The following is an 18,698-nucleotide window of genomic DNA, read 5'->3' as shown; positions in this document are numbered from 1 at the left end:
TAAGTGCTACTTTCTTTCCATCATCAACTGCAGGCTGAGCGAAGAATGACATCACAGCTAACTTCACCCCCGGACATTAAGCCGGGGAAACAATCCACGTCATATCGACGAATAGTTGGGCGGTGCTACTTCTCAAGCTTCCTCCAAATAAATTACTTCTACGCCATACAACCCCAAGTCAGATCGCAGTGTATTGAGCCAGCAATCAAACCAACACCAAGATAGCTGGAAAGGCAGTATGGAACCTCTTTCAGTCGGTCAACATCAACACATTAACATGGCAAAGCTGATTCTTTTCAACAGCGCAAGATGGCTAACACGGAGGGTGAGTAGCTATATCGTGGATATCCCTCAGCCATGTAGAACCCAGCTCACACATAACAGAAGCCTCCGAACCATTCACAACCAAGACGAATACCACAGATAGGGTCACCGGCCGCGTCCATGAGTCTGCCAGTCATGCACGCGAGAAGATAGCTGAACAGCTCCAACCCGGTGCGTATTTCCGGCGGTGATAGCGCGTGGGCATTGTGCGTACGACGAATGACCTTTGATCTGGAGTTGAACCACGTGTTGTTTCTTGTGCCCTAGCTAAATAGACTGATTGCGTTCTGCAGGGGATATGAAGGCGACGTCCCGTCGCTTGTCAGATACACCCGATAATATATGGCAATTTGGACAGGGTGGTAAGAGAGAAGAGCGAGACTATGGGTTGGAGAGGGACAAGTCTATGCTGCAGTCGGCGCAGGAGACGGTGGCTAAGGCCCTTGGAGGAGGGTCTCGTGGTTAGTTGCTGATTATGGTAGTCATTTCATATTTTGGTCTTGCTAATCAGATGATCAAGGCACAAGCTAAATGCCTCTAGGAAGCCGATTACAAAAGAATTGTTATATATAATGGAATTTCATGAGATGTTATACATCCATTGGGAGGTTTGATGGCACCATTCCTTCTCCTACCCTTTATTTTAACAAATTGTACATCAAAGTCCGGTAAATGCCCGCTTCTCATCGTACTGAATGTAAATTGTTCTCAGTTACGCCAATATTTCTAGCGAATAGATACCGAATGACTATTGTAGCGGACTCAGATCGTTGAGTTAGATATACTTGGAAAGATCGACATCGTTTGTATGAAGTATTTATCAAATTTCTGTAATAAAGGGATTATAGATATAGGCAGCTCTTAATCAGCCGAAATAATATGGCACAATTGCAAACACCTGCAAGATTGTACGGAAAAGAAGTATTTCCTAGAATATCACAATATACTTCCCGTTCAGGAAGGTTTGTGCCTGAGGCGACAACTGATATGATAAATCACGTGTGATAATCAGAGCAAAAAAAGAATCACCGGCAGCCATCCATCTTCAACAATCAATTGACTTTGCGCAGCCATGGGGTCCAGCTCTAAAAGAAGGAAGGATAAGCAAAAGGACTTCCAGGTTAGAATCGCAAACCCACGTTTCTTTTGTTCAACCCGCTAACCTCTGCAGAAACCTAAACTCAAGGTTGGGAAAACCAAAGCGAAGCCCGACAACTACACCGATACTAGTTTCAAAGCGAAGTGTATGTACTTTTTTTTTGGCTACTTGATGTGTTGTTATGCTCACAACTACTAGCAATTGTCCTCACACAACAATCCCTCCACCTTGCCGCCCCAACTTCGAATGCCACATTCACGCATAACTTATCTCTCCTCTCCGCCAAGTCCGACAGCCAACGACGTGACTCGCTCGCTTATCTGACTACCACGATATCCTCTCGACCAGTAAACTCGCCTCTGCCACAACCAGTGAGCGTTATTCTACCATCTCTGCTGCCGCTCATCCTCGATGGAACCACCAGCGTACGGACCCAGCTCCTCAAGCTCTTGCGGACCCTGCCGGCGGGCGATGTCGAAGACCATGTGGCGCAACTGCTTCCCTACGTTCGTGCAGGAATGACCCATCTTGGAGCGGACATCCGTAGTTCTGCTGTGGAGATTCTATCATGGATGGTTGAGTCAGCGGGAGAATCAACAGTTTCCTGCGCGGGAGGATGGATCAAAACACTCAACTGCTTCTTGTCTGTTTTGGGCTGGCACACTGAAGAGTCATCGCAGTGGTCCTCAAGCCGGGCTTCATTTGGGAAGTCTGGCAGCCAGGGCAAACCCATGGTCAAAACGCTTGGGGCTCTGGCAATGTTTTTGGATGCGGGGATCGGAAAACCTACTACCGGCGGTGTCGATAGTGAGATGTCTGGTGATGACGAGAGTCCTGAGTGGCCGTTCCCTCTTTGCCAAACCGCCCAGCACATGATCTCGGACTCATCTACCCCATTCGCATATCTGAATCTATTCGGGAAACCGCGCGATGAGGAAGGGGAAATGTACGAAACTCGTGAGGATAGGTACCGCGTGTTCTCGACTCGTTTTCAGCCAGCAATCGAGCGTGGAATTAAGGGCGCCAGAGAGGAAGGTGGCGAGCTGGGCCGTGCATCATCCGGAGTGAGCAAGGTGTTAAAAGAAGCGATTGCGTATGGACCGGGCCCATGAATTGTCCAGCCAAGGTTTATGAGCAAAACCAAATCCATCCAATAGAATGGTACCGTGACCTAGGCTGAGGCCTAGAGCTTTTTGCGGGCTTTTACCTATAAAGCCACCAGTGGACCACGCATCCGATTCAAGCCAGCTCGGACATCAATACCACGGCGTCTGTCTTTACGGACGGTCTTGCCCTGCGAAAACTGCAACCACCGCCGAATAGACCCATCAGTGTGCCCTTCGGCCAGGATGGTCGTGGGCTTTGCGCCCTTGCAGCAGGTACAAGCAAGATATATACAATACCAAGGCCCCGAGCCACAACCTTAAGCTGGAATCTCATATATCTTTTCATGGAACAACGATCTTAGTCATTCATCCCTATAGAGCTACCTAGGTAGAAAACCACAAGCAAAATAATCTACCGTCATTCATGGAAAATTAATTTAGAAAGTGTGCTAGGAATAGAGAACTGGATGCCTATTTCTTTGCAAACGCCAAGAAGGCAAACATCAAATATCTGGAGTCCTATTATTGGATCGGCTCTAAACACATTAAAATGTCGTACATGCATGTATGAAATACCAACTCCGAGTCAGTTTCCCGATCGATTCCGGCCCAAAGACTAAAACCAGGCCTTAGAACGAACATGTTTGCTGTGATATGTACGCGATAGACTGTCTATTATTCGCTTATAGTTTTTTTGCGGTCTTGGAAGTGGATATCCTTTTTACCCATTTAAGACAAAGAGGGGAAGACTTGACATGTCTTGTAGCGTGGGTCTGGCACTTCTTTTTATTTTTTATTTTTGGGGCTCGGGAAATTGAGGACCAGGAAGTTGAACACTGCAACTGTGAAGAAGAGCGTTTTTTTTCGGAGATTAATGCAGGAAAATCGTAGAGATGGTGGTGTACTACCTATCTATGTACAACATAGGAAATGTGTGGGACATTAAGGCAAGGGATAATGATCGAGTTCAGTTTATGATTTCATTTCAGAATCTTATTTCTTCTACTTTTGAATGGGTCTCACATCTAAGTTTCGCTTTATCACTTCTAATGCCGGTATAGATTAATATATGTAGTGATATCAGATCAGTGTTCCACAGGGCTACCTAGGTATATCCCGCAGGATTTGTACTATGGAATGCATACCTCGTATGTATTGACATATTGGTATATTATTCAAGTCATTGAAATGATTTAAATCAAAATGTTGTGTTATTGACCCCCTATTTATTTCCAATAGTTCAAGAATTGAGTGTGAGCTATCTCACCCTCTCATTCTCCCGATCTACGTGTATGTACTTTTGACCCAAAGATCGGCCATGATCGACTGTCTCTACCCGTCTGGAGGATCCCTAAAAACTCGGATCTGCACAACTCCGATCTGAACTCTTGCTTCATTCGGGAAGATCACGACAAGTTAAGTGTGTTTGGCTTGAAAGATTTGTTCTGCTGGATCTGATACCTCACATCCGGTGGGGAGGACGGATTACGGAGTACAGGACTTGACGTTTTCTCTTCCCCCCACCCCTTGCATTTATATCTAAGGGGGACAAGAAGGAGAAAAGCCAATTAGGAAAGAGCAGTTCGATTGGCGATTGTTCGGTGGTTGGCCAGCATTGTCACTGCCACAATAAACACAATGAAGAAGAAAGGAGGGAAAAAAAGAAACCGAATCCCAGACGGCAACATGCAGCCGCATCAGCACGACCGAGTCTGACATACAAGCGCTGTGTCATATTACCTTCCTGATCCCAAACTATACATCGCGAGTGCCACAGCGTGTTTAATGGCCAAAGTTGTCTAGAGCGAAAGGTTCTCCACAAGACCTTGCTCGGACGAATCCCTTTGGACGAACCTATTTTCATTATCTGCAGGACCGATCCTTCGGATTCGTACTACCGTTTTAGCCTCAACCAAACTGTATATCTGTACCTTGCCAGGTTCCGAGAGGGGGTTCCCCCCGGACTCCTCCTGTGCCCTAGTTCAAGGATCCCCTCCAAGTAAGGATGCGACAGCTCAGGATCCTATTAAACTCTCTCTATTTCCACCTCGCAGTTTCGACTTTTGTTCGCTCGTTTCGATTCTCCCATACAGAACGCCACCTCGTCAACTATTGTCGACTTTGTACATATTGACACCCCCTCTGTATAGTGGTGTCAGCTTGTGTCGACATATCATATTCCTCGCGCGTCTATATAACTTCTCAGGCCCCTGTCGTGTTGGCCCTCTTGAGCAGGTGAGCATGTCTTGCTCCCGAGCTAGTGCCTCGGTTCATCTCTCTAACTTGGGAAGTATAGCATCGTCTATTGCTTTACCTGTTGGGCAACCTGGATTTTCATGTCGACAACCGGGAACTGCCGGATTGCAAAGCAGCCAGTAATTGATGCTCCGTTTCCCTATGCATCAGTTTGATTCACCGCATGACTGTGCCGTTGCACCAAGCCCAATCGTTCGGACTTATCGACCTGATCCTCCCTCGAAACGCAGGATCCCAAACATGACGTCCACAAAGACTGGACCACCAAAGGCCCTGGTCGTCCCCAGGCCTCCAGGCGGCAGTGCTCCACGACCTGAAGCCCGATCAGCAGGTACGGCTGAAAGAGCTGGTAGAAATGAAAGCCTAGTGGACATGGTTCGATTCTTTCAGTCTCAAAATATACCCTCTCAGCCGCCTCCATCTCAGCCTCCATCCCAACCTCAACCCCGCTCTCGCGCTCCCTCTCAACCTCCCTCAAGTCCTTCCGATACAACCACTGCACTTCCGGTTCTTATCTCGCCTAAAGAATCGAAACCAGAATTGAAGCCTGATCCGAAGCAGGATCTGAAGCCATTTCGTCGTCGCCTCTTGCAGTTTGCACAGCGACAAAAGAAGGAATCGTCGCCCAGGTCAAAGCAAGAAGACCAACAGCGCCAAATCGAAGCATTAACAAGGGGAGGATATCTTATTCCAGCGGCTTTCCCAAAGGAGTCAAAGGGACAAAAGGAGGCAAAGCGGCCAGAAGAAAGACTGTCACTTTCTCTCTCTCGATCTCTTTCCAAATCAAAGAAAGATGTAGAAACCATTGGACAGCCATGGCTGCAAGCCAAAGTCGATGACAACAGGCGACCAACTGAGGCAAGACGTCGCTTGGGCTCTCTGGATCTTGATGACTTTGGCTCAATGGTCGACGTCGCAGTCTCACTCACTTCCGATTTCGACGATTCTATGCCGCCGCCGTATCACCCAAACGATCACGCCTCCTCCCAATCCCCATCAGCTATCCCGACGTCAAGTTCTACGGACCCCATTCCTCATGACATCACCCGACCAACTTCCTCGTTGGCCTCCACCAGTCATTCCTATAGGAACGTGTCAATTGATGAGCAAATCCAACGCCCATCTAGCTCTGCAGAGTCGAGTATCCGTGTCGACCCTGTTTCACAAGTAACTATCAACGCATCCGTGGCTGTGAATGGGACAGAGCCACAGCCTAAACCGTCCATTGGTAGCCAAAAACAAAATCAGTCAGAAAAATCCTCTCCTCGCAATGTGACACCATTGTCGCCTACCTTGAAACTTTTCCCTGATGTTGCACCTCCTCGAAAATCTAGCAGGGGCGCATTGAGAAATTCAGCAATTCCTCGGTACCAAACGATCGAAAATACCACAGCATCTCCGGCATCCAGCTCACGAACTGGACCTTCTGACAACGTACCCGAAGTTCCAAATGAGGCCCAAAAATTATCAAATGGTTTCATAGATGCTCCAGTGAGCGAGGCAGAACCAAAGTTCTCAGGTACTCTTGCACCTTGTGCGACCTCTTCTGCAGCGGCACTATCTATAGAAAAAATCTCAGAGGATTCTGCCTCTCAAGATGAGACCAAAATTCGACCGCTCTCGTTGTCCCTGGGCACACTGAAGGCATTTCCTCTCCCGGTGCCTACAAGACCCCTGCCATCACTGCCCAAAGCTAAATGCTCGCCGAGTCCTCCGGACACCAACGCTCGCTCTATTCGAGAGATTGATCAGGAGCCATTGTCTTCCAATCTGCATTCTCCTTCGGTAACACTGGTTGAAGACCAGGAGATTGAATCCGCTGTTGACGGTCCCCGTGCCCTTGACTCGCGCCCGGCAACCGCTCCTGGCGGTGTCGATGCTGGAGAGTCAATGGCGGATGACGAGGAAAGCTTGTTTACTACTTCACTTTCGGAACACTACCAGCCAACCCCGGAACATTGCGCTCCCAGAGGACGTGTTTCGAGCGTGCGCATCCCTCAGATGCAAGAACTACCCGAACGCCCTTCGAGTGAATGTGGTGCAAAGGCCTCAGAGGGGCAGCCTTTGGCCGACTCTCCAGTCCTAGGACACTCTACCCCTACAAAGTCTAATGGCAAACGTGCTGTTCTGAAGGGGCTTCAGATCAATTCCCAAGTCAGTCGAAAGAATCTTCCATTTGGTCTGCCATCACCTCCACCCACTGCATCACTCCCATCAGCTCCGCCTCCTCAGCACCCACCTCCTCCGCCTCCCGGGCGAAAGGTTGGCCAACGCAACTACACTGCGCCTAATGTCGCTATTCTGCCACCAAAGAGGAACATGGAGGCGCATCCTGCACCGGGGCCCTACCGAGGTTCGACCTTATCCCGGAGCGACAGCTCAGGGAGCAGCCTTCGACATGAGAGTTTCCCCGAAACATATCAACAAAGTCGCCCTGAATCTCGCCCCGAATCTCCGCTTCCATCATCAGACGATGAGGTCTTTGGTCCAGAGATAGACACCAAACAATCGCGCCGGGAGGCCGACAAATACCAGCGCATCCAGCCAACACGCCGGGGATATGAGACAATGGATCCACGGCCAATGTCCTCCCGCAATCGACTTCGTTACCCCAATCCCGCGCGGCCTATGACACCCCAAAGCCGCAGCATACACAGTCTTGAGAAGGCTTCGTCTCCTCAATCACAATATTCCCAATCAACCCACAGATCGAGGGAGTCTCAAAGCAGCAGTCAACAGACCCGCGCTGCTCCTCAAATAGATCACTACCTCGAGGACCGGGTCGCGAATCTGGAACGCCAGAACCAGATTCTACAAGCCGCTCTTATGGCGGCGCTCAACGCCGGAGCCAAGAATCCTCTCGAGGGTCTCAATCTCGACCCGAACATGTCATCAGGCTCCTCACGCGCTCCCTTTGCGCACCAATATCCCGGCCGCCATACATCACGTCCTGACAGCTGGGTCAGCTCTTCTCGCAGTAGTGAGCACAGCGGGTTTGAGACTTCTAGCTCATACCGAGATAGCCGGCCAAACGTCAAACAGCTGGACAACATGATCGAAGACATCGAGTCTGGTTGGCTGTCGGATAAGTCTAGTTTGAGTGGAACTCGAATTGCCCGCAAACGATAGATAACGATCTTTTTACTTTGCCTTTCTTATATTTTTTTTACATCTTCATTGCTTCTGACGGAACGACGTTACTCATTTATTGGCTTGCGATGATCTTTTTGGCTTCCATTTCTACATATCCCGGCCCTGTCTATCTTTGCTTATATTTTCCATGATACCATTCTGTTTTACTCTTGATTTTTCTGAATTCATATTATTGCACTGGATGTTATGCTATATATCCCTGCAATCAACAATAAATCAGATCTATATAGTTCCGAGTCGAGGTTGACGTTGTGCGCCATATAAAGCTCTTACATAGAATTAAAACCACTTAGGAGATCTTTAATGGTAGAGATGGATTTACTTGGATATTAATTAAGATTTCCCCATTTCGCCAGTACCTGAAGAGCCTAGAGATCTTCATAGCAGGATTCTATCTATGCCTGATATTTTTGTGCCCATCCCTATGCTTAGTCATTTGTTTTGGAGACGCCCAAGTGCAGTCAACTTCTTGAACTCCATGTGCTTCAATTATTTTAGCTGAAGGAAAGTACATAGCAGAAACAGCAATAATTGCAAAGACATGAGGTGCTCAGTGCTCGTCTAACCCACCCTAACCATAACCCCCCACACCGCATACCAACACTCTGCACATTCCCCGCGGAACCTCCCAATCATGGCGAACTCAGGACAAGTAAGTGCAATCTCTCCTCCAAAAGCGCTCAAATATTTTGACAACCCCCCTAAGCGCACACAGCAGGTCCCCCAGCATGTCACCGCGCTGCTCTCGCACCTCACCTCCCGCCCGGGCGTGCAATCCACCTTGATTCTCTCCCGCAAAGACGGATCCATCATCCAAAGCACAGGACAGCTAGCACAAACGACCGAAGAAAACGGAAGCTCTCGCACCGCACAAATCTCTCCGTCCACAACCGACCCGAACCCTCTTTCCGCCGCCCAACCCACAGACCCATCATCCCCTACCTCGCCCACCGTGTTACAGCCCTACCAACCCTCGCAAGCTGAGACACTAGCTGCCCATATCTTCGCGTTTGTCTCCAGTGCCGAGGCACTCGGTGTCTCGCTATCGCGGCCCACGCTCACTGTGCAGCGACCCAACGACAGCCATTGGGATGTTAACTACGACTACGTGAACGAGGCGGGCACAGCACGCGAGGAAGACCGGGACGGCGATGGTCTCGATCGGGACGAGGATGGGGAAGTGAAGCTGTTGAGAATGCGCACAAAGAAACATGAGATTGTTGTCGTGCCGGATCGGAAGTACCTGCTGTGTGTCGTACATGATGCCTCCCCCGGTGGAGGGCCTGGGGCGGCGAGCTCGCGCTCCCGGTAGTGGAATTATTGTTCGTTATCGTGAATACGGCTGCTCACATGTGGCCCTTTCGGGGGGTTTTTTCTTGTTGTTAATTTATGGGGTCTTGTTTTGTTGGCTTTGGATTTCATACATATACCCCGATGGAAGCAAAATCTTCGCATTTAATTCATGTTTTCCATGTCAAGGCTATGTGTAGGATTGCTTATGGATGGGTTGGAGAGAGAGGGGCGTCTATCTGCACAGGACTAGGTAAAAGTACTGTTTTCCATTGCTTTATGAAGAGATGATACTGCGGGCAATGTGGGTGGTTGTTTAAGTGAAGCAACCTACTCCTTCTTTTCAGATATACGCGCCGATGGCAAGCTCTATAATGTAGTCGACATCTGGCTCAACTCAGATCCTTGAGACAGAATCGAATCGAAATACATACAACGTAGCTTGAGACCGGAGAAAATCCGTTAACAGCTCCACTGTTTACCCCTCATCGGGCGAGGCTGACAATTATCAAGTGGACAGACATCCTTCATATCTTGCAATTCTCACATCCAAGAGTGCATATATTATTTAGCTATATCAAGCGAATCCGATAATTCAATATGGCCTCTGCTCTCGATATTTCGGCAGCTCGCTCTCGCTTCCCTGCACTGCAGCAGGAGCAAGTGTATATGGACAACGCTGGTGAGATGCACCTCCATTCTTTATAGCGATAACTTTGAGATTTATGCTGATTCTTAAACTACAGGTGGAAGTCAGGTTCTAGATACTGTGGCCGACTCGTTAGTCTAATCGACCCTATTGTAGATTGCTATATACTAACGCGGCCATAGCATCCGTTCTTATCTGCTGAACACAAATGTCCAGCTCGGAGCCAGCTATAAAGTCTCCCAGACTTCGACTAATGCGTACGATAATGCATACAAAGTGGCTGCTGGGTTCATCAACGCCGGGCCCGAGGAGGTATCTGCTCTATAATCCATGGGGTTTACTTCCCAAGAAGTATAAGAACTGCCAAAGTTCGGGTGCTAATGCATGAATTTGGAAACAGATCAGCATTGGTATCTCAACCACTCAGCTACTGCACAATCTCGCTACGGCGCTTAGATTCCAACCTGGTGATGAACTGGTCCTATCCAAACTTAACCACGAGGCCAATACCTCCCCGTGGGTCCATATAGCAGAGAGGTTGGGCTTGACCGTAAAGTGGTGGGCTGCTGCCGACCCAAAGAATCCTGTGTGCGATCCAGCTGAGTTGAAGTCCCTGCTCTCCGATAAGACCAGACTCGTAGCATGCCCTCATGCTTCCAATATCACTGGCACTATTAGTCCCATCCGAAAGATTGCAGACGTGGTCCATGTTCATCCTCGCGTGAGTAACTCTAAAATATATTGGCTTCTATGCACTGGCTCACACAAACTCATACAGGCACTGCTGTGTGTGGATGGAGTGGCCCTGGCTCCGCATCGTCAGGTCGACGTGAAGGCGTTGGACGTGGATTTCTACGTAAATTGCAACCCAAGCCTTTGGGTGACTGGTTCATTGCTGATCCCCCCCACTATCTAGGCATTCTCCTGGTACAAGGTGTATGGACCACACTTGGCGCAACTATATGCCTCGTCACGCGTTCACGACCAGATCCAGTCACTGGGGCATTTCTTTAAGCCCACAGATACGCTAGATCTGAAGCTCAATCTCGCATCGGCTAATTATGAGCTTACACAGAGTATTCCCCAGGTTGTGGAGTACTTTGGCTCCGACCCTAGCACGACCTGGGCGCAGATGGCAGAGCACGAGGAGCGGCTGCAAAAGATTCTACTGGAATTCCTAGCTTCTAATAGCCGGATTGATATTATCGGTGAACCTTCAGCCAGCAAGGAGCTCCGCGTGCCGGTTATTAGCTTCGTTGTGCAGGGAGTGGGTAGTCAGCGCCTTGTGGAGGAGGTTGAGCGTCAATCGGCCTTTGGGTTCCGCAGTGGTCATATGTACAGCCACCGGCTACTGGCCGACGTGTGCGGATTGGACGATGTGGAGGATGGGGTGGTGCGGGTCAGCTTCCTGCACTATAACACCGGTGAGTGGGTATCTCGATTGGATTTGCTCGATACTAACAAGGACAGAGGCCGAAGTAGGGGGGCTGGTAGATGTATTGAGAGAGGTGCTTGCATCCTTATAGCGTGTACATCTATGTATAGCATAACTGGGCTATTCATATTCATTTTATCGAGACTACATGCCATGAAGGACTTTTTTCTCAATTTTGTTAATTTTGTTCTTTTTCTCCCACTACATTACTACAGACCGCATATTTTGCCACTTGGCTGCCCTGCGGTGATCTCTAAGCCAGGGATATGTGAACCTTCGAGAAATCCACCACCTTGAAGCCTAACCTTGTAAAAACATCTGCTCTTTGTTTTCAGCCTAAGTTCCCACCGTGAGGTCATATGAGTTCAGTACTCCCGAGGTTCCCCAGTTCCATGAAAGGCTGCAGGCAACCCCAACCAGCAACGCCGATCGCAGTGCCAGCCAATCAGCATAGAGATAATCGTGGAATAATGGGAATTTAGTGGATCGCAGCCTAACAGCCGCGCGTGGATTGGCCAAGGTGCGAAGACAGCGTGGCAAGCGGCTTTATGACTCAGTGGAACTTAAACAGAGCCTTCGGAATGGATGGATAATGGCTCTTTTTGAGTAATATGAATATTTCATAAAACATCTCATGAGTATTTCTCTTGCTGATTTGTTAATATGGAATTTATTTTTCTTAAAATAAGATTAATCACGCTATGAGTGGCTACACGAGCATAAGGTGCCACTGCATAGTCAAGTCATTCTAGGTAATGGTCCTTTTTATGTTTAGATAGAATGATAATCATATTAGAGACGAAAATGAAGATTAACAAGATAATAATAGATATAGGAAATACATAAGATAGAAGATATTAGACTATCTAATAGAATAGAACCGATATAATAGACCTAACTCTATAAAAAAAGGTGATAGAAGCGTGAGTCACCGTCGTACCACTCCAGGGCTCTCCTCTCTCCCTCCTATCTCGGAGTCTCTTCGCCGCATCCGGGTTTTTTCCCCTCTCACCATCTCCTTCAGAATGTTCCTCATCTCCTGATTCTACTTGTTAGGAGATTATTATAAAGAAGAAGTAGAATATTTGACTATATTTCTATATTGTGGTCCCTGCGCCTCCCGGCATCTTCCTAACCCGCCACCCACTTGTTCTCGCCACAGTGTGACTTTCTTTTCCCCTTCCCAATTTTTGCCCCCCCAATCTCTTTTAGTCAACTAAAACAGATTTTGAAAAGAGTCATAGGTAAACTCATTCCTTAAATGTCCTCTTCCTTTCTTCTCTGACTCCTTCGCTAACACCTATCTCGCCCCCCTCAGCCTCATCCTCTCCCCCGACTCGCCTCCCTCTCTGCCTAGCCGCTTCAACGACTGCCTTGTACAGACAGCCACCAGCGTGGTTCTGCCTGTCCACGGTCCGTTGGGTGCCTTGATTTAACCCTTTTCCTATCACACGACTCATTTCAAAATGTACCTTATTGATTCATCCGTTCCGATCGCCTGTGTTGCTGTTACCGACCTCCGCATCGTCACCGTCTCTGGCTCCATCTAATACACTCGGAGAAAAAAGAGTCATCCTACCACGTGCCCCTGCTTTGGTTCTTATATCAGAAGCACTTGGTTGATCGGATCGTGAATACGTTTTCCTTTTCTTGTCTTTATATTTGATTGTTTCCCCTTTGGCCTCTTTTTAACCGCTACACCCGGCGGTTCCGCTTATTTTTCTACGTCTGGTTATAAACCTGGCTCTCTACATTTAAAGGTCTGCCGTCGCCTTTGTCGCAAAGACGGCTTCTGTCTCCTCGGCTCTCGTTCCCGGTTCCCTGCTTAACGGTATCTTGACACTACGGTTCCAAAAAATCGGACCATCTCGCTTTTATCCGGCTGTCTTCATTTGAACTTTGTTCACACAAACGCCCTATATGAACTCCACACTTCCGGATATGTCAGGGATGGACGTCTTGGGGATGACCCTCTCAAACCCAAGTTCTCAATTGACAGCGTCTCACCACGCTCACCCCTATGAATCCTCGATCTCCTCCTCCGCCTCCTCCTCTTCCTCATCTGTATTCTCCCTCGATGGCGTCTCCTCGCAGAGTTCGATATCATCGACATCGACCAACCCGGTTGACGTGATTTGGGAGAATGAGAGTAATAGCCAGTTGGCGGGAAGAAATCCGAACGGAGCATGCCCCCGGGCTTTTGCCAAGGGACCTGCTTCTAAGGTGGACGGTGTAGTGCCATCCGAGCTGCGAACGCACCCTCGGCGCACTAACAGTTATTCTTCTAGCGCTCCCAGTGCGCGACCTCCGCCATGTCTGCTACGGCAGTCGGAACGGAAGGTGAATTTCGTCGACAACCTCGTCGGTAAGTCTTGAAAAAGGATTCCTCAAGTACGTCTTGTACGCCCGGCTAAATAATATTCCCCCTCCTTTAAGACACCGCATCACAGATCGTTGAAACCATCTGGCCCCTTTCCGCCGCGGCATCCCGCAGTGATGCCGCGACCGGATCCAAAGGGGTTCTTCCTCTCCGCACTTTTATCCAGGAGACTCTCCGCCGCTCGCGTACTAGCTACAGTACCTTGCAGGTGGCCTTGTATTATTTGATTAAAATCAAGCCCCACGTACCCACGCATGACTTCACCAAGGAGCAGCCTCGGGATCAGTCGCCTTTGCGGGCGATGCAGTGTGGACGCCGGATGTTCCTGGCAGCGCTGATTCTCGCTTCAAAGTATCTGCAGGATCGCAACTACTCCGCTCGTGCGTGGAGCAAGATTTCTGGCCTTAATACTCTCGAGATTAACCAGAATGAGCTTATGTTCCTCAAGGCTGTCGGATGGCGCCTGCACATCGATGAAGCAACGTTTCAGCGTTGGACTGATCTGGTCTTGAAGCTGACCCCTGGTGCCGGTGGACCCCCGGTTACTAAAAGCCAGTGCTGGCAGACTGTTCTACCCAGACTCACCCCTGAACTGGACTTTGTAGAGTCAGAGCCCATGACCCCAGTCTCGGCGATGGGTGGGATGGATCTCGGTCGGTCAGAATACCTCTCGCCTCGTAGTCTGCCAATCAATGAGTCGGTGCGCTCCTTGCCGTGCGAACAAACTCCGACTTACGCTCGGTGTCTTCCACGAACCCTGGAGCCAACTCCGCGCATGGATTATAACAACTTGGCTTTGCCTAGTATTCCACGACCTATGATGCTTCCCACGCCACAGATGACCCCCCAATCTCAAGTGTCCTCCACTCCTGCTGCGAGTATGGCTGCTTACAACCCCCGCCGCCCATCCATCTGTACGGCTATGTCTCAGGCGCAGAATGCGTGCATGGCGCGATCAACACTCGATCAGCGCCCGCCCCTGTCATTCTGCCCTCGGACTCAGTCGTACGATGGTTTCCAAGCTGCGGCTCGTCGGTCATCTTTGGCTCGGTCAACCTCCTCGGCATCGTCGCCTGACTCGATGGTTTCGGACGTCTCTACCTTGTCGTCCCGCTCTTCGCGGTCGTCATCAGTCTCGTCCAACGCCTCGGGTGCTTCGGGCTCTGCGCCAGCTCGCCTGGCTGTTAAGGCTACATTGCGTTGCACCAGCAATTCCCTTAAGGAGTCCCGTAAGACTCTGGCCATTGCCTCTCCGATTGACGAGAGTCTGGTCGGTGTCTACAGCTCTCCTGAATATCCCAGCTCTATGGGTTCTTCGGTCCCAGACCTGTCTAATTTTTCCCTGGATTCCAGCCTGAGCGAAGCTGCTCAGAGTCTCTGCGAACTTTCCGGCGCGACGCCCGAACTGCGCCAGTGCCGAAAACGTGGACGTACTGGATCCGACGATCTCTTGCTCCAAAACCATGTGCGCCATCTGATCAACCTTGGGGCCTCTGGAGACCAATCCGTGTTACCTGATGGACAGTTCCCACGCTCGTTCATGACACAACATGGGTCCTCCATTCCCCCCATGCGGACTGGCCCAGTCTCTGGACCAGCGGGCATGAAACGTGCCTGCTGTGGCAGCGAAGCACGCAAGATCGCGTTGAACCCGAGTCTCCGTGTTGCGGAGTACTTGAATTGACTTGCGATTTATTAGCGGATTTTCCTTATTTTCTTATTTCCTTTGTGCGAGGCAAAAAAAGAAAAAGTCCGTCGTTTTCTTTGTTTTTTACCCTACGGTGAACCGACCCCGTTGTACATACCCCTATTCTCGGGTACTCGGCCTTACGTACGGGACTTGGGCGTTTATTCCCGAAGTGTACGATGTGGTGATGACTGGCGTGTCTTCTACTTGCATCGTGCATCTGTTCTCTCACTTTTTTCCCTTTCTTTTATCTACTTTTGTGGTTGCGAACGGAGTGTGGTCGGCATGGGACGGTTATGGTCTTTATTTACTCTGGTTACTTTGGGGGGGGAAAGCGGGCGTCTGCCCTGATTATACCTGTATCAACTCATCCATCTAGGGGATGGTATACGTGCCATCCCCGAGGGTTTCTCGCCCTCGGATAGGATAGTCAATCCAAATACAGCTCAACAGCGATATCGGCCCTTCTCGTATTCCTAAGCGCCCTGACCAGGCAACTGCCCAGAATGTGCACATGACAGGTCTGACCGTGCAACTTTAGAACGGGAATCCATGGCTCCGCTGTGAGTCATTCAAGCGTCAATGGTGGCTGGATGTGGCTGTGGATCCTGGTGTGGCTGTGGAGTCCGGGTGGCGGGCATTAGCCCCTTGGTTTCTAAGTATAGAGTGGAGCGCATGCATGGCACATATTGTTCACAGCTTGGCTGCTACAAGGAGCTATGTACTCCGTACTTTTATACCAATCCTGGGGTGCTTGAGCATATGTAGACAAAAGTCCTGTGTCTATATGCAACTGATTCTAAACTCGATCTAATACTAATACTCTCGGGTGGGGACTAAGAAGGTCTTCCTTCTTACTCAGATATCGGCTTGACCAGATGATGAGAAGTCAGGTACAAGTACAAGCGCTTAACCTACATATAGAACCGAAGATGATGTATTAGATGATGTATTCACCTAGCCACCATGAAGGGACTGCCGGTCACGTCGCTGCCACGTGACCATAGGATTGCCCTAAATATTAGAAAACCTGTATGTTGTAACCATTATGGTTGCAATATCAAGGTGGAAAAGATACATCGAGAAATACATCAAAGAGCCGATTATAGTATGATCAAATATAACATCTATCGCATCATCTTGGGCCAAATGGATATTCAGATTCTCAGAGTCCTACGTTGTCATACGCGGTCGACTTATGAAGCTGGTCACTTGAATATTCACATAGACATCTACATGCCACTCGGTACAAAACAGAAAATTCAGATCAATACCAAAGAAAGCTAGATAGCCTTTTCCACATCCATATGTTTCTCCTGTGTATCAGAAACCACATCCTTCCTATCTGGGTCATCTGCTTCCATTCCTTCGACCACCGTGCCTCTATCGTATATCTCGTCAGGTAGAACAGCGCGGTCGATCCGAGTCTCATGCGCAGGAAACAGCCATGATAACAACAAATATGCAATAGATGTCCCAACAAAGCCCAACAGCCACCCAAACTCAAACGGATGTATACCGGCGCCAACATCGACATGAGAGTTCACAGAGTTGACCAGTCCGGGAAGACTCGGCGCAACACCCACAATAAAAGACAACACGGCGCGCCAGTTTGTGCCAGACATGCTCTTGCCCGAGAAGCCCGGAATGGAGAATGTATAGCGATATGTCGGGTTATTGGGCTGGTATAGAGCGAGCGTGTCATACCGACGGCGGTTGACAACCCAGTAGTCAAACATCATAATTGCAGCAATAGGACCAAGGAAAATCGCATATGCAGACATAAAAGTAAGGAAGTTGCCTGCCGATTCGAGGATTTTCCAGGGAACAAGGCACCACGACAGCAAGGCACATAGGATCTGGCCGCGCCGGATGTTGATATACCGTGGTGCCAGTGCGGTGAAATCGTTAGCGGCCGAAAGAGAATTGGCCGAGATGTTCACGCCCAGGGAGGCTAGTGCGAAGGATGCTGCGCCGAAAAAGCGACAGGCGCGGTTGGGCCAGTAGCTGATCAGGACAGTTGGATCCCATGGAATAGTCGAGAGATTATAGTGAACTTGGCCGGCAGACGATGCGGCAATGCCAATAAATGAAAAGAAAGTGAATATAATAGGTAGCATAGGGATATAAAGTAGCTGCCAGCGGGGACTGACGCGGGAGTAGCGGGAGAAGTCAGACTTGAGGACGGTTAGCTTTTGCGATAGTTGGTGGCATAGCAGCATCACTATACCTGATTTACTGATAAGGTTGCATAGTTTCCCAAGACCGATGTCATATTGGCCAAGAACAGCCAGCTATACTTGGAGCCGGAGACTGTTGGAGCCTGCTTTGCGAATACGCCACCACCACCTTTCACGGTGACAAACGACCATATCAAGATAGCGATCCAAGCGATGGGGACCAGAATCGATTTGATTGTAAATAACCAGCGCAGCTTGTTTGGATGCATGCAGAGGAATGGAACCTGGATCAACCAGAAGATGAAAAATCCGACCATACCACCGGTCGTAATTCCCTGTGACTCGGGGATACCATTTGGAATATCCAGGAAGCTTGGCCAGATTGCTCCAATCATGACACGGACAGCATTTCCACCGTTGACATTTTGGATAGCAAACCAGAAGATAGCAAGGATAACTCGTGAGATGATGGCGATATATGATCCCCAAAATCCCCAGCTAGCACGAGCTATCACAGGGAATGGAACATGGTATATGGCGCCCACGGTACCGTTTGCTGCAATGACCAACGATATGATGAAGAAGGACAAGGCGACGATGCCCAGAGCTTCACGATAGGTGAGGCCGACGGCAATCATGCCGCTGGCGAACTGCCAGGTGGCTGCGTGCAAGGCATCGGAGATCCAATATGCTACATAATAACATGTTCTATTAGCCCCAGCCTAATATTTGTAAAATATAAGCACAATTATCGTACCAATTATACTGGACACACCCCATTTGCGTCCGTTTTTGGGAATCGGGTCGAGATCACGGTTTGTCCACCGTGCATTGCCTGCTGCAAATGCAGACTCACCCTGTGAGACGCGTATATGCGGCCTAGAGACGCGTAGCTTCATGGTTTGGATATGTAATCCGTGAGATGGATGTTCTCAACCTTGGAAGAAAAAGAGGGTTCGGGCCACGGTCCTTTCGGGGTGTATATTGACGTAATCCACGACGCAAGGGGTAGAACAGCTCAATAATATAGAACATAAGATAATGAGATCAAAAGAAATGCAGGTCCAACGTCTTCTTATTCCCCAGATTTGCCCCCGACCTGCCCCGTGCACAACAGGGATGATGATAAGAATGATAAG

The 18,698-nt window shown here is 49.2% G+C and overlaps 7 protein-coding genes across 7 annotated transcripts; 6 read left to right on the top strand and 1 right to left on the bottom strand.

Annotated features, from left to right (window-relative positions):
* Window positions 1-238: 238 nt before the first annotated feature.
* Window positions 239-790, top strand: N7471_011808 (Armadillo-like helical; the record flags this gene model as incomplete). Its single annotated transcript, XM_057284527.1, has 4 exons — window positions 239-253; window positions 304-325; window positions 385-495; window positions 618-790. 4 exons carry the CDS (start codon window positions 239-241, stop codon window positions 788-790), a joined length of 321 nt encoding a protein of 106 aa, XP_057130793.1.
* A 606-nt stretch (window positions 791-1,396) lies between these two features.
* On the top strand, window positions 1,397-2,535 carry N7471_011807 (IPI1/TEX10 family protein; the record flags this gene model as incomplete). The annotated part of the gene is made up of 3 exons (XM_057284526.1): window positions 1,397-1,444; window positions 1,496-1,568; window positions 1,622-2,535. The coding sequence occupies 3 exons, from the start codon at window positions 1,397-1,399 to the stop codon at window positions 2,533-2,535; spliced, it is 1,035 nt and encodes a 344-aa protein (XP_057130792.1).
* Window positions 2,536-5,025: 2,490 nt separating this feature from the next.
* N7471_011806 (uncharacterized protein) lies at window positions 5,026-7,914 on the top strand (the record flags this gene model as incomplete). The annotated part of the gene is made up of 1 exon (XM_057284525.1): window positions 5,026-7,914. The coding sequence occupies one exon, from the start codon at window positions 5,026-5,028 to the stop codon at window positions 7,912-7,914; it is 2,889 nt and encodes a 962-aa protein (XP_057130791.1).
* A 658-nt stretch (window positions 7,915-8,572) lies between these two features.
* N7471_011805 (uncharacterized protein) lies at window positions 8,573-9,250 on the top strand (the record flags this gene model as incomplete). The annotated part of the gene is made up of 2 exons (XM_057284524.1): window positions 8,573-8,590; window positions 8,645-9,250. The coding sequence occupies 2 exons, from the start codon at window positions 8,573-8,575 to the stop codon at window positions 9,248-9,250; spliced, it is 624 nt and encodes a 207-aa protein (XP_057130790.1).
* A 578-nt stretch (window positions 9,251-9,828) lies between these two features.
* On the top strand, window positions 9,829-11,403 carry N7471_011804 (putative aminotransferase; the record flags this gene model as incomplete). The annotated part of the gene is made up of 7 exons (XM_057284523.1): window positions 9,829-9,910; window positions 9,975-10,008; window positions 10,060-10,189; window positions 10,278-10,598; window positions 10,656-10,733; window positions 10,794-11,301; window positions 11,348-11,403. 7 exons carry the CDS (start codon window positions 9,829-9,831, stop codon window positions 11,401-11,403), a joined length of 1,209 nt encoding a protein of 402 aa, XP_057130789.1.
* An 887-nt stretch (window positions 11,404-12,290) lies between these two features.
* Window positions 12,291-15,837, top strand: N7471_011803 (putative G1/S-specific cyclin Pcl5). Its single transcript, XM_057284522.1, has 3 exons — window positions 12,291-12,556; window positions 12,631-13,677; window positions 13,749-15,837. The coding sequence occupies exons 2-3, from the start codon at window positions 13,233-13,235 to the stop codon at window positions 15,374-15,376; spliced, it is 2,073 nt and encodes a 690-aa protein (XP_057130788.1). The 5' UTR covers window positions 12,291-12,556; window positions 12,631-13,232; the 3' UTR covers window positions 15,377-15,837.
* Window positions 15,838-16,662: 825 nt separating this feature from the next.
* N7471_011802 (nucleobase cation symporter-1 family protein) lies at window positions 16,663-18,458 on the bottom strand (the record flags this gene model as incomplete). Its single annotated transcript, XM_057284521.1, has 3 exons — window positions 16,663-17,556; window positions 17,610-18,250; window positions 18,317-18,458. 3 exons carry the CDS (start codon window positions 18,456-18,458, stop codon window positions 16,663-16,665), a joined length of 1,677 nt encoding a protein of 558 aa, XP_057130787.1.
* Window positions 18,459-18,698: the final 240 nt, after the last annotated feature.

This window comes from Penicillium samsonianum (genome assembly GCF_028829775.1).
Source record: "Penicillium samsonianum strain IBT 33392 chromosome Unknown utg000007l_segment0_segment0, whole genome shotgun sequence".
Lineage (NCBI taxonomy): Eukaryota > Fungi > Ascomycota > Eurotiomycetes > Eurotiales > Aspergillaceae > Penicillium > Penicillium samsonianum.
The sequence above is the reverse complement of the archived record's forward strand: the minus strand, read 5'-3'. Positions and strand labels throughout refer to the sequence as shown.

Coding starts and splice junctions, on each gene's coding strand:
- N7471_011803 (XM_057284522.1), top strand. CDS start 13,233: ATGAACTCCACACTTCCGGATATGTCAGGGATGGACGTCTTGGGGATG. Junction 13,678..13,748: donor TTTCGTCGACAACCTCGTCG/GTAAGTCTTGAA, acceptor CCCTCCTTTAAG/ACACCGCATCACAGATCGTT.